Genomic DNA, 15,710 nt, shown 5'->3' on the forward strand with positions numbered 1-15,710 from the left:
AATCTGCATTCCCACCAACAGTGTATGAGGGTTCCTTTTTCTCCACAGCCTCTCCAACACTTATTGTATTGTTGATGATAGCCATTCTAACTGGTGTAAAGTGATAATCTCATTGTGATTTTTATTTGCACTTCTCTGATGATTAGTGATGTTGAGCATCTTTTCATATGTCTATTGGCCATCTGTCGGTCCTCTTAGGAGAAATGTCTGTTCAGGTCTTCTGTCCATTTTTTAATTGGATTGTTTGTTTTTTTGTTATTGAGTTGTATGAGTTCCTTATAAATGTTGGATATTAGCCCCTTATTGGAGGTGTTGTTTGCAAATATCTTTTCCCATTCGGTTGGTTGCCTCTTTATTTTGTTGATGGTTTCTTTTGCTGTGCAGAAGCTTTTTAGTTTGATATAGTCCCATTTATTTATTTTAGCTTTCACTTCCCTTGCCTTTGAGGTCAAATTAATAAAATTCTCTTTGAACCCAAGGTCCAGAAGTTTAGTACTATGTTTTCTTCTATGCAGTTTATTGTTTCAGATCTTATGTTTAGGTCTTTGATCCATTTTGAGTTAATTCTGATACATGGTGACAGATAGCAATCTAGTTTCATTCTTTTGCATGTGGCTTTCCAATTCTCCCAGCACCATTTACTGAAGAGGTTTTCTTTTCTCCATTGTATGTTTTTGGCTCCTTTGTTGAAAATTATCTGTCCATATATATGTGGGTTTATTTCTGGGTTTTCAATTCTCTCCCATTTGTCTGTGTGTCTGTTTTTCTGTCAGTACCATGCTGTTTTGATTATTGTTGCTCTGTAGTACAAGCTGGTGTCAGGGAGTGTGATACCTCCAGAATTATTCTTTTTTTGTAAGATTGTCTTGGTTATTCAGGGTCTTTTGTGATTCCATACAAATCTCATGATTTTTTGTTCTATTTCATTAAAAAAATACCATTGGAATTTTGATGGGGACTGCATTAAATTTGTATATTGCATGGGTAATATGGCCATTTTAACTATGTTTATTCTTCCAATCCATGAACACAGAATGACTTTTCATTTCTTTGTGTCTTCTTCAATTTCTTTTAAAAATGTCATAAATTTTCAGTGTATAGGTCCTTTACATCCTTGGTTAAGTTTATTTCTAGGTATTTTATTCTTTTTATTGCAATTGCAAAAGGAATTCTTTTTTAAATTTCTGAGATTTCATTGTTAGTATATAGGAATGCAATGGATTTTTGTATGTTGATTTTGTAGCAGGAAATTTTACCATATTCGTTTATTGTTTCTAGTATGTTTTTGGTGAAGTAGTTAGGGTTTTCTATATAAAGCATCATGACATCTGCATAAAGTGACAATTTAACCTCTTCATTCCCAATTCAGATACCTTTTATTTCTTTCTCTTGCCTGACTGCTCTGGCTAGGACTTGCAATACTATGTTGTAAAGCAGACGTGATAGGGGACAACACTGTCTTGTTCCTGAATGTAGAGTGAAGGGCTTCAGTTTTTCACTGTTAATTATGATATTAGCTGAGGGTTTGTCATATATGGCCTTCATTATATGAAGGTATTCTCCTTCTATACCCAGTTTATTAAATGTTTTAATCATAAATGGATGTTGTACCTTGTCATCAAATGCTTTTTCTGCATCTATTGATATAATCATATGACTTTTCTCTTTTATTTTATGTGGTGTATTACATTGATTGATTTGTGTATGTTGAACCATCCTTGTGCCCCTGGGATGAATCCCACTTGACTGTGATGTATAATCTTTTTAATGCATTGTTGTATTTGATTTTCTAGAATTTGGTTTAGGATTTTGCATCTGTATTCATCAGAGACATTGGTCTGTAATTTTCTTTGTGTTATCCTTGCCAGGTTTTGGTATCAGGGTAATGTTGGCCTCAAAAAATGAGTCAGGGAATATTGCCTCTTCTTCAGTTTTTTGGTAGTTTGAGGAAGACAGGTGTTAGATCCTTTTTGAATGTTTGGTAGAATTCACTAGTGAAGCCATCAGGTCCTGGACTTTTGCTTTTGGGAAGGTTTTGGGTGACTGATTCAATTTCCTTACTGTTGATCAGTCTATTTAGATTTTTTTCCAGTTCTTCATGATTCATTCTAGGAAGACTATGTGTTTCTAAGAATTTGTCCATTTCTTCTAGGTTATTGAATTTGGTGGAATATAGTCCTTCGTAGTATTCTTGGATGATCCTATTTCTGTGGCATCCATGGTAACTTCCCACTTTCATTTCTGATTTTCTTTGTGTTTTTTTCTCTTTTTATTTTAGTGAGTCTAGCCAAGGGTTTGTCAATTTTATTAATCTTTTCAAAGAATGCACTCCTTGTTGCATTAATTTTTTGTCTATTGTCTTCTTGCTCTTTATTTCATTTAGTTCTGTTGATTTTTATCATTTCCTTCCTTCTGCTGCCTTTGGGTTTCATTTGTTCTTTTTTCTCGTTCTTTAAGGTGTAATATGAGGTTGTTTATCTGAGGTTTTTCTTCTTTCTTGAGATAGGCCTGTAATGATATAAATTTCCCTTATTACAGCTTTAGCTGCATCCCAGTAATTTTGATAGGATGTACTTTCATTCTTATTTCTATGTCTCTTTTGATCTCTCCTCTTATTTCTTCTTTGACCCAGTCGTTCTTTAAAAGCATGTTGTTTAATCTCCACATATTTGTGTTTTTTTCCTGCTTTCTTTCTACAGTTGATATCTAATTTGAAAGCCTTGTGACTGGAGAATATGCTTGGTATGACTTCAATCTTCTTAAATTTGCTGAGGCTAGTTTTATGTCCCAATATATGGTCTATCCTTGAGCATGTTCCATGTACACTAGAAAAGAATGTATAGTCTGATGTTCTAGGGTGAAGTGCTCTATAAATGTCAATTATGTCCTTTTCTTGCTTCTGTCAGTCTGTTCATAATACCATTCATGGTTTTGTATTCTTTTGATTTTTTTGTTTCAGGTTGAATAGCCTCCTTCCGTATTTCTTGTAATGCAGGTCAAGTGTTAGAAAATTCTCTCAGCTTCTGTATGTCTGGAAAAGTCTTTATTCTGCCTTTATATATAAAGGATATCTTTGCTGAATATATTATTCTTGAATAATATCTTATTAATATATTATATTAATATTATAATATATAATATAATATAATATTAATATATTATTAATATATTATTCTATATTTCTCTCTTTCAATAGTTTGAATATTGGATTCCACTCCCTCCTGGCTTGTAGCGTTTCTGCTGAAAAACCTGATGATAATCTAATGGACTTTCCTTTGTAAGTTATCATCTTCTTTTCCCTGGCTGCCTTGAGAATTCATTAATTTTTGACAGCTTCAATACAATGTGCCTTGGAAAAGACCTGTTAGGATTGAGGTAATTAGGTGTTCTATTTGCTTCTTGGATTCAAAAATCCAGTTCTTTCCACAAATTTGGGGAGTTCTCACCGACTATTTGTTTGAATATACTCTGTTCCCTTCTCCCTTTCTTCTCCTGTTGGTATGCCCATTATTCTTTGTTTTTTATTTTTTTCATTTTTTAAAATTAGTTTCAGGTGTACAAAACAGTGCAATAATTATACTTTTTACCCCTCAAACAGTGACAACACCCCTCCCCCAATCCACCGCCTCACTCCCCGCAACCCCCACCCCGACATCATACATATCTATTACAATTCCATTGACTCCACTCCCCACACTACCATTATTCTATTTTTTTTTTAGCTGAGCTATTCTGCCACCTGTTGGCAGCTCAGCGGCAGCTCAGCTAGGGCCAGGACTTGAACCGCTATCTCTCAGAGCTCGCACTCTTGAGCAAGCTCTTAATCAACTGAGCCACTCGGCTGGTCCACTTCTTATATTGCTCTTTCTGATGGAGTCAGAAAGTTCTTGTAGAGTTCTTTCATTTCTTTTAACTCTCAAGTCTCTCTTCTTGCATCTATGTCATTTCCAGTTTTCTACCTTTGATGTCACTAATTCTTTCCTCTATCTGATCAGCTCTATTACCTAAGCTGGCTACATCATTCTTCATTTCTTTTATTGAGTTCTTAATCTCCAGAATTTCTACTTGGTTCTTTTTTAAAATTTTAATCTCTTTGGTAAAATGTTCATTTTGTTCTTTGTGTTTGAGTTCATTAAACTGCCTGTCAGTGTTTTCTTGCATCTCGTTGCTTTTCTCAGAACTGCAATCTTGAATTCTCTGTCATTTAAGTCACATATTTCCATGTCTTTAAGTTCATTTTCTGGAGATTTATTTTCTTTCTGAGCTGCCTTGTTACCTTGGTTATTCACAGCAATTAACGAATTATTATTTCTCTTCCTGGGCATCTACAGGAGTGGGTTCTACAGCAGGTTGATATGAAGAGGTCTTTCTTTTGCTTTCCAGTAGGTATTGGTGGATGTTTTATTTTCTCTCCTGCTGCAGCCTTTTATTCTCTCTCACACTGCTGTAGTGTTATATTTTCTCTTGCACTGTTCCAGCTTTTTACACAATGGGGAGGGATTCCCTGGCAGGTGGGTTTTTCCTCTGTGAGCAGGTGGCCTGGGTCTCAGGGCACCGCCTCCATGGGGGCATGTGGAGGGGTAGAGATCTGAGCTTCTGAAGTCCCAATGCTCCCCCTGCAGCCTGATGCAGAGCCTGTGTGTCTCAGCGCTCTGGTTGCCTCTGCAGGGATCGACCCAGAAAGGTGGAGGCAGGGTGGGCTGTGAGAGGTCGCTCTGAGCAGAGGTGACTACCAGTCCACAGTTGTCTTGCCTCTACAGTTCCTTCTCTTTTGCTGGAATTAGTTGTGCTGTGAGTCTGTGGCTGCAGGGCTGCAGTTCTCAAGGTTGTAAATATTCTGTTCTTTAATCTGACTCTGCTACCATTTCTTCTAGAGCCTGCTTCTAACCCTGGGAGATTTGGGGGGTGGGGCAAACTCCGGGAGGGTGTCGGGGGAAGCAGCCAGGCTCTGTGTTTGTTTTGTGCCTGGCAGTAAGGGCTTAAACCATTGTTGTCACCCTTCTATAGTCAGTCTTTGCTCCGAGGTCTCTGCCACGAGTGCTGGGTTCAGTGGTATTATATGCTGATCCCTCAGGCAGGACCATGGGCATAGGGGTGCACTCGCAGCCCGGATTCTTCCCTCTTCCATGACTGCTTCAGACTGCAGTGAGCTCTGGGGTGCGTCCTGTGGCCCACGGCTGGCATCTCTGCACTTCCTCCTCCCCTCCTCTCCTGCTCATCCAATTTGCCCACCTTCAGGTGATTCGATTTGCAGGTCTCTTTGCTGTTCCTGTGGGCTGTGTAGGGAATCCTTTGTTGAATCATAGCGGTTCAATTTGTTGTATCTTCCAGGGGCAATTTTAAGAAACACTCTTAACGCCGCCATTTCTGTGATATAATACCATATTATCATTTTACAGCTACGAAAACCAGGGCTTAGAAAGTTTCCTAAGCCATTTCTTCATTAATTTATGCCACGTGGTAATCAATCATTTATGTAATTATGATTTTGTTCATCTTTATATCTACAATTCCTTGCTCAATGCCTGGCATATAAAAAGTACTCAATAAATACATAAGTAAATAATTTGCTCAAGACTACATGCCTAGAAAGTGGGAGAATGATTGGAATTCAGACCTTCTAATTCCTTATCTAGTGTTCTTTCTACAACATCATAAGAAAATGAGCTTTTTTGTTTATGGAAAATTCTACAAAAGAAGTTTTCTCCTTTCCCACTTTTAATGAAGACAGTTAAAATTCTAGAATATAAGGCATTTGGCTTTGATTTACATAAGGTATATGCAAAAACCTACTATTTTCTATTGCTTCTCAGAAATGTGTATAGAACTTAAATACATACACAGAGCAGGAAGGGATTAGATGTTAATGAATTGAACATTAAAAAGATATGAACAACTAAAATTTAGAATGTTTTAGGATTCTTGTCCTTCTAACAAAAGCACCTTTCAGTTAACATCATAATGACAGATTAACAGGATAAATGAATTCAGTGAAAGTAAAAAAGACTGAATTTCACTGATGATGTCTATTACAAGTCAAGTCATCCCCCATACCTCCCAAGGTTGTATGTGCTTGGTTCTCAAGTGGGAACCAGTGACAGGCTGCAGGGGACTCAGGGATACCTAAAAGTCCTAAAAGTATGTAAATTTTGGTGCGCTGGTGCATTTTTCAAATAAGAAAGTGGTTTAATATTTTGCAGAAAGAGTAATTAAGAACCTCTGTAATCAGGCTGTAGTTCTGTAGTCAGGGGCTCTGATCTCTCCATTGTATACTAACAATACAGTAGCGGGCGAGGACAGGCCATATTCTGTTGCCCTGTTACATTTCCTGCTTCGATCACATTTATCCAGGCTGTCCCCCACCTGTGCCATCTCTGCAGGACTACCTGACAACCACTGAACAGCAGTTTAGCAGCCTAGCTACAGGAGGCTCTACCTGCCTCGTCCTGGGCCAGTCCAAATTCCCTAGCTGGATTAGTGTGCAGGAGCCTTCCAACCAATGAGCTGAAGAAAATCAGGCTATCAGACTGGCTTAAGCCTTAAGGAGACGTGGACTAACTCGCTCAAAAATATGTGTAGAATCCCTGGCATCTCCCCATCTCCACCTTAATCCAAGCTGCCTGTACCTGCTGACTACAGTGTTGCAATAGTCCCTAGGCTGGACTCTGCTTCTGTTCTTGCCCTGAAACTCACTCTCATAGTCCACTTTCCATGTAGCAGCCAGCATCTATTTTAGAAGGGAGAGGATATCACTCCCCTTGTTAAAATCTTCCAGTGGCTTCCCATTATACTTAGAATAAAAGCCAAATGCAGATTACAAAAGCCTATGTAATCTGCCACCTCTCCACCTCATTTTGAATCATTCTCTCCTCCATCTACTGTATCTGAGCTATAATACATTGCTTCTTTTTAGGGTTCTTGAACACCTCAAGCTTGCCCTGCCTCCCACTTTACATTTGCTGCTCCTTCTGTGTGAACCCACTCTCCCCAGATCTTTATATGCCTGGCTTATTTTCATCATTCTGTCTCAGCTCAAACATCACCTCCTTCGAGAGGCATTCCTGCCCCACCAGCAGCCCGTCACTCTCCATCACACTAGGGCAAAGGCTGTGTTCTGGAATCCAGAATAGAATCTGACATAGTATAGGAACACCATACATACATGTTAAAAATTAATAATTTAAGTGGTAATTTCCCAGACTCAGCAAACATCGGGCCAGGGCATAACAAGTTAGCAAGGTGAACTCAAGCTATCACTTGCCTGGTATCTATTAAACATACCCCAAAAGTGCCAAAGAAAAGACCTTCTCCCTGCCCTTAAAGAGGTCACAATCAGGGGAGGCTAGGAAGCAATCTACAGTGGCGATTTTGAACCAAGTGATAGAGAAGTGTGAGAAGAGAAGCAGTGGGTAAGCGGTGGGTAAAACGCATAGTGGGAATGAGCCCAGCGCCGGAGTTCTTCCTAAAAGGCAGCCCATTTACTCGGTGTTCACACACTAAACAGTCCTTGTTCCGGCTGATGGTGACTAATATTCCCTTTAGAAGGTACAAAGCCTTTCCCACTTACTAACTCCTATATATACTGGTCTGTGAGCATCTGAAGTACAGAAACCCTGCCTCTCCACCTCGGCATCCCTGAGGCTCAGTACACTCCACAGCGCCTCCTAGTGCTCGCTGCATGTTGGCTGAACAGAGCCGATTAATCCTCGCATCTGACTGAGTTCAGAGGGACAAACACCGTATCTCCATTTCAAAGATAAGTTGCCTAAGGTTCAGTGAGCCTAAGTAACTCCTCTAAAACTACAGAGAAAGTGACAGCTGACACATGAATTCAGATCTCCTGACTCCACTACACCAAAGCTTCCGGCAGGTACTGGAGCTTCCAATGGCCCTTCTGATGCAGTTGCCACTTCTGACAACGAGCCAATGAAAAGTATCTTTCCCTTTGCTATACAGAGAAACTAATTCCATAAATTACTATCTCGCAAGCTCATTTAGTGACCCAAAATTCACTTAGTAAAGAACCTAAAATACAAATTCCCTTGTTAGAGTCAGGTAAATTAGTGAGCACGCCTATGTGTAGGATTTTAGACCTGCTGGCATGGCTTTCCTGACCGCAAATCCCATCTCCTGCACTGTGATGCCTAAAATTCCATTATTAGTGTTTACTGTAGTCATTTTAGGCAATGGTTGTTAGCCATTATTAGAATAGTGCATATTAGACTAACGAACAGATTAAACTCTATAGGACAGATGACCTATATTTTAGGCAAGGATTTACTTACTTTTTTTTTAGAATTCAAGGACACCAGGAAGGCAGCTATACTTTATGCCATTAACAGTCACTTGTAATTTATATTAATGATTTTATCCTAACTTTTCCCTAAAAAATATTTTGTTCATGCTCTCATATCCCCCCCCTCCCTCTCTCTCACCTCTCTCTCTCTTTCCCCCCCCTCTCTCCTCTCTCCCTCCCTCCCTCCTTTCCTCCCTCCCCCTCTCTCTCTCTCCTTTGGTTCTACAGGCAGGACACTTTTTTTTTCCTTATAAAATTACTTCGGTTTGACACTTCGCAAATGAATGGGGAGTATGTGATGTAATAACGGCAGCTGAGCTGGAATGTAAACTCGGACCTCTAAAAGTCAGTCCTGAGAAACAGCTATCTCACAAGTATTTGTATTTCAGTCAAATGAACTGCAGTGGTTATTTAATTTAAAAAATACTGTTATTCAATAGCTGTCTAATCTTAGGCAAGTCATATAACTTTCCTAAGTCTCAGTATCATAATCAGTAAAAGGTAAAAATTATTATTAGTTTCAGGTTATGAAAGAATAATGATTAGACATTTACACCCCTCAAGAGTGATAACCCCCAAGTCTACTACCCCTCTGACAGCATACATAGCTATTACAGTACCACTGACTATATTCCCTATGCTGTACTTTATATCCCGTGACTATATATATCTTTAATTATAGTTGACATTCAATATTATTTTATACTAGTTTCAGGTGTACAGCTCAGTGGTTAAGCATTTATATAACCTATGAAGTGATCCCCCCAATAAATCCAGTACCCATGTCACAACCTACTTTTTACAACGGTTTGATTATATTCCCCATACTGTAGTTCACATCCCCATGACTATTTTGTGACTAGCAATTTGTACTTCCTAATCCCTTCAATCTTCTCACCCACCCCCACAACCCCCCTCCCATCTAGCAATCATCAGTTTTTTTCTCTGTATCTGAGTCTATTGTTGTTTTGTCTGCTCATTTATTTTGTTCTTTAGATTGCACATATAAGTGAGATCATATGGTATTTGTCTTTCTGAGTCTGACTTATTTCACTTAGCATAATACCCTCTAGGTCCATTCATGTTACAAAAGTTAAGATTTCATTCTTTTTTTATGGCAGAGTAATACTCCATTGTATTAATGCACAACAATTTCTTCATCCAGTTGCCTATTGATGGGCATTTTGGTTGTTTCCATATCTTGGCTATTGTGAATAGCATTGCAATAAACATAGGGGTGCACATATGTTTTCGAATTAATGTTTTATTTCTTTAGATGAACACCCAGGAGTGGAACTGCTGGGTCATAAGGTAGTTCTATTTTTAATTTTTGAGGACCTCCATACTGCTTTCCATAGTGGCTGCACCAATTTGTAATCCCCCGAACAGTGCACAAGGGTTCCCTTTTCTCCACAGCCTCGCCAACACTTGTTTGTTGATATATTGATGCTGGCCATTCTGGCAGGTGTGAGGTGGTATCTCACTGTGGTTTTTATTCGCATTTCCCTGATGATTAGTGATGTTCTGCATCTTTTCATATGTCTATTGGCCATCTGTATGTCCTCTTTGGAAAAATGTCTATTCAGGTCCTCTGCCCATTTTTTAATTGGGTTGTTTTTTTGGCATTGAGTTGTATGAGATTTTTATAAATTTGGATAGTAAAATCCCTTATCAGATATTGGCAAATATCTTCTCAAATTCAGTAGGATGGATGTCTTTTTGTTTTGATGGTTTCCTTTGCTGTGAAAAAACTTTTAATTTGATGTAGTCCCATTTGTTTATTTTTTCTTTTGTTTCCCTTGCCAGAGGGGATATATCAGTAAAAATATTATGAAGGGTATTGTCTGAGAGTTTACTTCCTATATTTTCTTCTAGAAGTTTTATGGTTTCGGGTCTTAAAGTCTTTAATCCATTTTGAATTTATTCTTGTATATGGTGTAAGAAGGTGGTTCAGTTTAATTTTTTTGCATGTATCTGTCCAATTTTCCCAGCACCATTTATTAAACAGACTGTCTTTTCCCCAATGTAACTTCTTGCTTCCTTTATCATAGATTAAATGACCATATAGGCATGGATTTATTTCTGGGCTCTCTGTTCTGTTCCATTGATCTATGTGTCTGTGTTTATGCCAATATAAAAGGAGAAATTATAACATATGATCTTTAAAGGCCCATTCAGACCTAAATTGTGATTTTAAATTACAATGAAAGACTCAGGGCTAAAGAAGTAGGCCTAAATTGGGAGAAGAAAAATTCAAGTTAGAAACAAAGACTTCTAGGGCTTTTGGAAGGAATAATAGCAAATGCTGAAACAAGTTCTTGAGATCTTAAAAAACAGTATTGATAAAAACCTTGGACAGTTTTGATATTCTAGATTTAATTGCTTTTGAAAATCACTCAATTATGGACTCCAGCTTAGTTACATAAACACTTACCTCTGCCAGCATATACATGGAGAGTAGTGTGATTCCGAGATTATACAAGGTGAGGATTCCCTTCAGAGAAAGAGCATGTCTGTTCTTCATATATTTGTTACCCAGCCATATTGAAAGTAGATATATGACAGTAAGAAAAAAGGTAGGAAGGTAGGAGTCCAACATGAACCATCCTCTGACTCGAGAATCTGAAAAGGAACACATACTGTGAGAATCCTGAAAAATAGCACTTCTGAATGCTATAAGATACTGGCACATATATTTTATTTGTACATACCAAATACAACAGGGAACACAGGACACAGCGTTAAGTTAGCTAGATCTGGGTTATCGTTCAGAAGAGGAAACCAGTGGGGGCTGGAATTGTTAAGGAAGGTGTCATGGAGCAATGCCTAAGCTGAACACTGAATGACAGGAAAAGGTAATGAAGGTGGGAAGTAATAGTTCCTGAATGTCTACTTTGGAATAATGACTACATTTATTTGCTCTAACTCAGTAAATATGAAGTATGTTATGCCATTTTTTTTCTTTTTTTTTTTTTTTAAGATTTTTTTTGGGGAATTGGGGGGATGGGAACAGTGCTGGGTAACTGGGGGAAGGGGAACAGACAAGTTGATGTCCTTTCATTCTTCAGTCTAGTTGTGGAGGATGTTGCTTCACTGGCCCAAGTTGGCACCATCATTGCGCTCTTCCCGGGCAAGGCACATCAGTCGCTGGCTTCTGGACGGCTGCTCACTGCGGCTGCTGGCCGCTCACACTGGCTGCTGGCTACATACAGTAGCCCATGGCAACCCACTGCCACAGGGGCTGCAGCCTACACCATCGCCGGCGACTCACTGCAGCCCAGCTCCAGGTTGAGCTGTTGTTCAGCATCTTAGCTGTAGTAGAGGGCAGTGTCACTGGCCCTCATATGTGGGATCTGAACCGGGGCCCTCTGGCATCCCAAGCCAGTTCTTAACCATCGTGCCACTCGGCCGGCCCTGTTATGCCATTTTATGGATGAAAAAAAACACTCAGAAAGCTTTTTAGTAACTTGCAAAAGGCCACACAAAGTCGGCGGTAGAGTCAGGATTTGAATTCATGTCTGACTCTCATCCTGTCATACTTTGCTGCTGCCTCCTGTGGAGAAGTTTCCCAGAGACAGAAAGCATACTGACACAGTATCCTAACTCCTAAAACCCGCACTCCTGGGAATTTGCCTAGGATCACTGTGCAGTCAACCAAGAACGGTGTTAGAGTTCAGCTGACCCCACAGAGCCACGGGGCTTCAGCATGGCATGCATGAGGGCTGAAGACTGCAAAGGCAAAGCCTTGGAGCTGAGGATTCAAAACTGAGAGCAGGAGGTAAAGCCGAGGACCCAAACCTGCCCATGGACTAGAAGTACAAACAGCCAGGAGGCCAGGACCTAGACATATCAAGTGTCCCTTACTCTGGACAGTGAAAATTTAAAAACCTAAATAAAACACAGATAATCTATAATTAATAACACCTGAAAATAATTATAGGCACGAAAAATGATTTTTGTTTTCTATGTTGCTTTTTGGTTTTTTCAATAAAGGTAATGATTTGGCCCAGAATTATAAAAGTTGCATGCTGTGTTTAATCTCCATAAATAGAGCTGTGAGCGCTGGCTCCTCCAGAAGATAGAGCCCTTCTCCTCATCTCTGCAGACCTCCCAGGCCCAGCCCCGCTCTCTGTTCTCCTCTGCCCCCGGACCCCCAGCCTCTCTTTAAACCACTCCACCCTACCGAATGCCATTTCTAAGAAAAGGGGCTTCTCAAGCTCTGTCCCATCCCTTATTCTGTAAACTTCTCCTATTTGTGATAGATTTAAGAAAGGAACATTCATGTGACTATGATATTACCTTTCATACAACTAGCTCGTAATTATCTGTCATGAGAGTTTGTGCTATGTGTCACTTCCTAACATTTATCTCTTCATCTAAATCTTACTCATCCTTTCATGCTCAGGTAAAGTCCTGCCTTCTGAAGGAAGCCACTGACTACTGCTCTTCCCTAACTAGAGCTCTTCATCAGCATAACAAAGTAAGTATCACTTTACAATTTGTTATTATGGCTATCATACTGGTATGTAACTAACATTCACTGACCACTAATTCTGTGCCACACACGGTTCCAAAGCCCTTTACATGTATTAACTTACTTAGGTGGGTGGTATTATTTTTAACAGCTTTATTGAGGTATGATTGATACACAGAATTCTGCATTTACTTAATGTGTACAATGATGAGTTTGGACATATGCACATACCTGTGATGCCATCACCACAGTCAGAGTCATACACATATTATCCCCAGTTTACATTTGAGAAAAACTGCGCCACAAAGGGTTAAAAAAGTTAAGTAATTTGTATTAAACTCCTACTCTACCTCTTGTTACACTGTTATGGGTTGAACTGTGTTCCCCAAAAAGATATGTTCAAGTCCTAACTTCTGGTACCTATGATTGTGACCTTATTTGGAAATAGGGTCTTTGCAGATGTAATCAAGTTAAATGAGGTCATATGGGTTAACCAGGAGACTGGTGTCCTCATGAGAAGGGGAGATTTGGATTCAGGGATACAAAGAGAATGCTATGTGAAGACAGAGGTAGGGATTGGGGTGATGCATCTACAAGCCAAGGTATGCCAAAGATTACTAGAAACTACCAGAAGTTCATAGAAAGGCACAGGACAGATTCTTCCCTAGAACCTGAAGGGAGCAGGGCCCTGCCAACACCTTGACTTCAGACTTGCAGCCTCCAGAACTGAGAATAAATTGCTATTGTTTTAAGCCATGTGGTTTGTGGTACTTGGTTACTGCAGCCCTAAGAAGCTAATACACACGGTTAACTTCATGGCTTTCCAATTGTTTCATGTTCCCGTTTTACTTTCCCACTTACAGTGTATGCTCCATGGACAGAGACCAGGCCTTACATTTCTACTCTCACATAGAACTGTACAGCACCTGAAGTTTTTCATTTCCTTATGTCATGGTCCTATAAATATTTGCTACAATTATTAGAGAGGATGATAATTATGCCAACCAAAAGGCAGGAACAAATACTCGTAACAAGATTATTACCTCTGGGACCTGGGAAGTGCTTAGCTCTGCATCTGTGTCAGGTATTGGCCCAGAACAACATCTCCCTGATGGTATTAAGATGGTGTAGGTAAAATCAGAAAAGGCTTGGGGACACCTGGAAACTGAGACGGGGGCTGCCAGTCAACTTAAGCTCTAGCCACTTTTAGGAAGGGGTCAAGGATTCATGATGGCCTAGATGCCAGACTGTCTGTCACTATGGAGGTCACCTAGTCCAGTTGTTAACTGTCAGTCTTACAGTCTCTTTGCTACAAAGGAGACATCCACAAAAACGACCAAAGCAGATTAAACAACTGCAATTCTATCCTTACTTGACCCCATATCCACATAATTCCAAATCCTATTGATTGTACCGATGGCAAAGTTCATTGTGAAGAGACTGTTATTTAACTCTCCAGTGGCCGGGTCAAACAGAAAGCCAGTCACCCAAACTCCCTCCATGCCCAGTTAGTGTGTTACTACACTACCCACTAGAACTGTAAGGCAGGGATCATAGTAAATAAAGTGGTTACAAGATAAAGGTATCCCATCTGCCCTACCCCCCAGGATCACAAGGATAAAAAGGAAACAAAACAAAGCCAAAGACTATGCAAAAGTATTTTTTAAAAAGCTCTACTGAATCACAGAATATTTTATTAAAATGATAGTTATTCACGTAGAATGACTTAGAATAGTTTATGGAGCCTGTATAGAAAATGGAGAGTGGTCTAAATAATCTCTAAGTGATTCTGTTTAAAGATCTTAAGAAAAAAGAAAACCTTATTTCCCTCCTCCCGCCACCCAATAGTGCTAAAGAAATAACTTGTAGATTTTTCACAGCTTTGTGAATCAGCAAGGCTCAAGTGAAACAAAACATATTGCTTAGAATTTATTCATTTATTTGCAAAACATATAGTGCCTAACCTGTTCCTGGAACTGTAATAAGCCCTGGAGATACAGTCATGGTTCCTGCCCTCATGGGAGAAAGACCTATTAATAACAATAAAGTATATGTAGGAAATAAAGAAAGGCTGAAACAGAGAATAATACGGGGGCTACTTTTGAGAGGCAAATTCCCTGACATCTTTCTAGAGAAAGCCAACCTAAGAAAGTAACATTTAAGCTGATACCTGAAGTATGAGAAGGGGCTCACTATATTGGGGGATGGAGTAGGAGATAGTGGGGAGGAATTCCAGACTCCAAGAACAGCACATGAAAGAATTTTATATATTTGAGGAAGTAAAAGACATCAGATGTCCAAGTGAGTGGGGAAGAGTGGCACTGACGGTTGGAGAAGTAGCCGGGGCTGGATAATACAAGGCTGTTATCATGTGGTCCGTGATACAAAATTTGGGCTTTATCCTAAGAGTACTGGGAAGCCACAGATAAGTGTTAGGCTCGAGTCCCACAGACTATGATTGAGGCTTTTAAAGTATTAGCCTAGCTGGCACTTAATAAATGCTTGGAAGAGGGGAGACTAGTTAGGATAACTAATAACCTCTTAGCACTGAGTTGAGAGGAAAGAGTCATTAAATATACTCGTACATCAATTAGACATTGAGTTAGCTGGCACATGGCAGTAGTCTAAGTGACTGGTGACAGAGGAATGATTGAGAGACTCAGTGACTGAGAGCTTAGGAGCTCAACCTAATGGCTACGGCAGGGACAGCTCACACATCGTTACAGATAATTTTTAAGACACCTAAGGGCAGACAGACTGTGCATGGGAGGAAGGTGGAGGGTTAATGGGTGGTGGAAAGAGGAAAGAAACAGCATATGTTCAGAAGGAAAGCTACCACCTGCTTTGGCAACCAGTTTTGGTAACTTTGGTAGCTGGAGCGACACCAAAGGGAAGTACGGCGCTGCGTTCTATTTCTACTTCCTGCTCCCAGAACCTTAA

The 15,710-nt window shown here is 39.7% G+C and overlaps 1 protein-coding gene across 1 annotated transcript in view; it reads right to left on the bottom strand.

Moving 5' to 3' along the window:
- ELOVL2 (ELOVL fatty acid elongase 2) overlaps positions 1-15,710 on the bottom strand; it is a 68,397-nt gene that overhangs the window by 13,866 nt on the left and 38,821 nt on the right. Inside the window, exon 3 of the mRNA XM_019633791.1 lies at positions 10,731-10,918. Coding sequence (XP_019489336.1) covers positions 10,731-10,918 — 188 coding nt within the window. The remainder of the gene's footprint in view (positions 1-10,730; positions 10,919-15,710) is intronic.

The sequence above is a fragment of the Hipposideros armiger genome, unplaced genomic scaffold (genome assembly GCF_001890085.2).
Source record: "Hipposideros armiger isolate ML-2016 unplaced genomic scaffold, ASM189008v1 scaffold_1410, whole genome shotgun sequence".
NCBI lineage: Eukaryota > Metazoa > Chordata > Mammalia > Chiroptera > Hipposideridae > Hipposideros > Hipposideros armiger.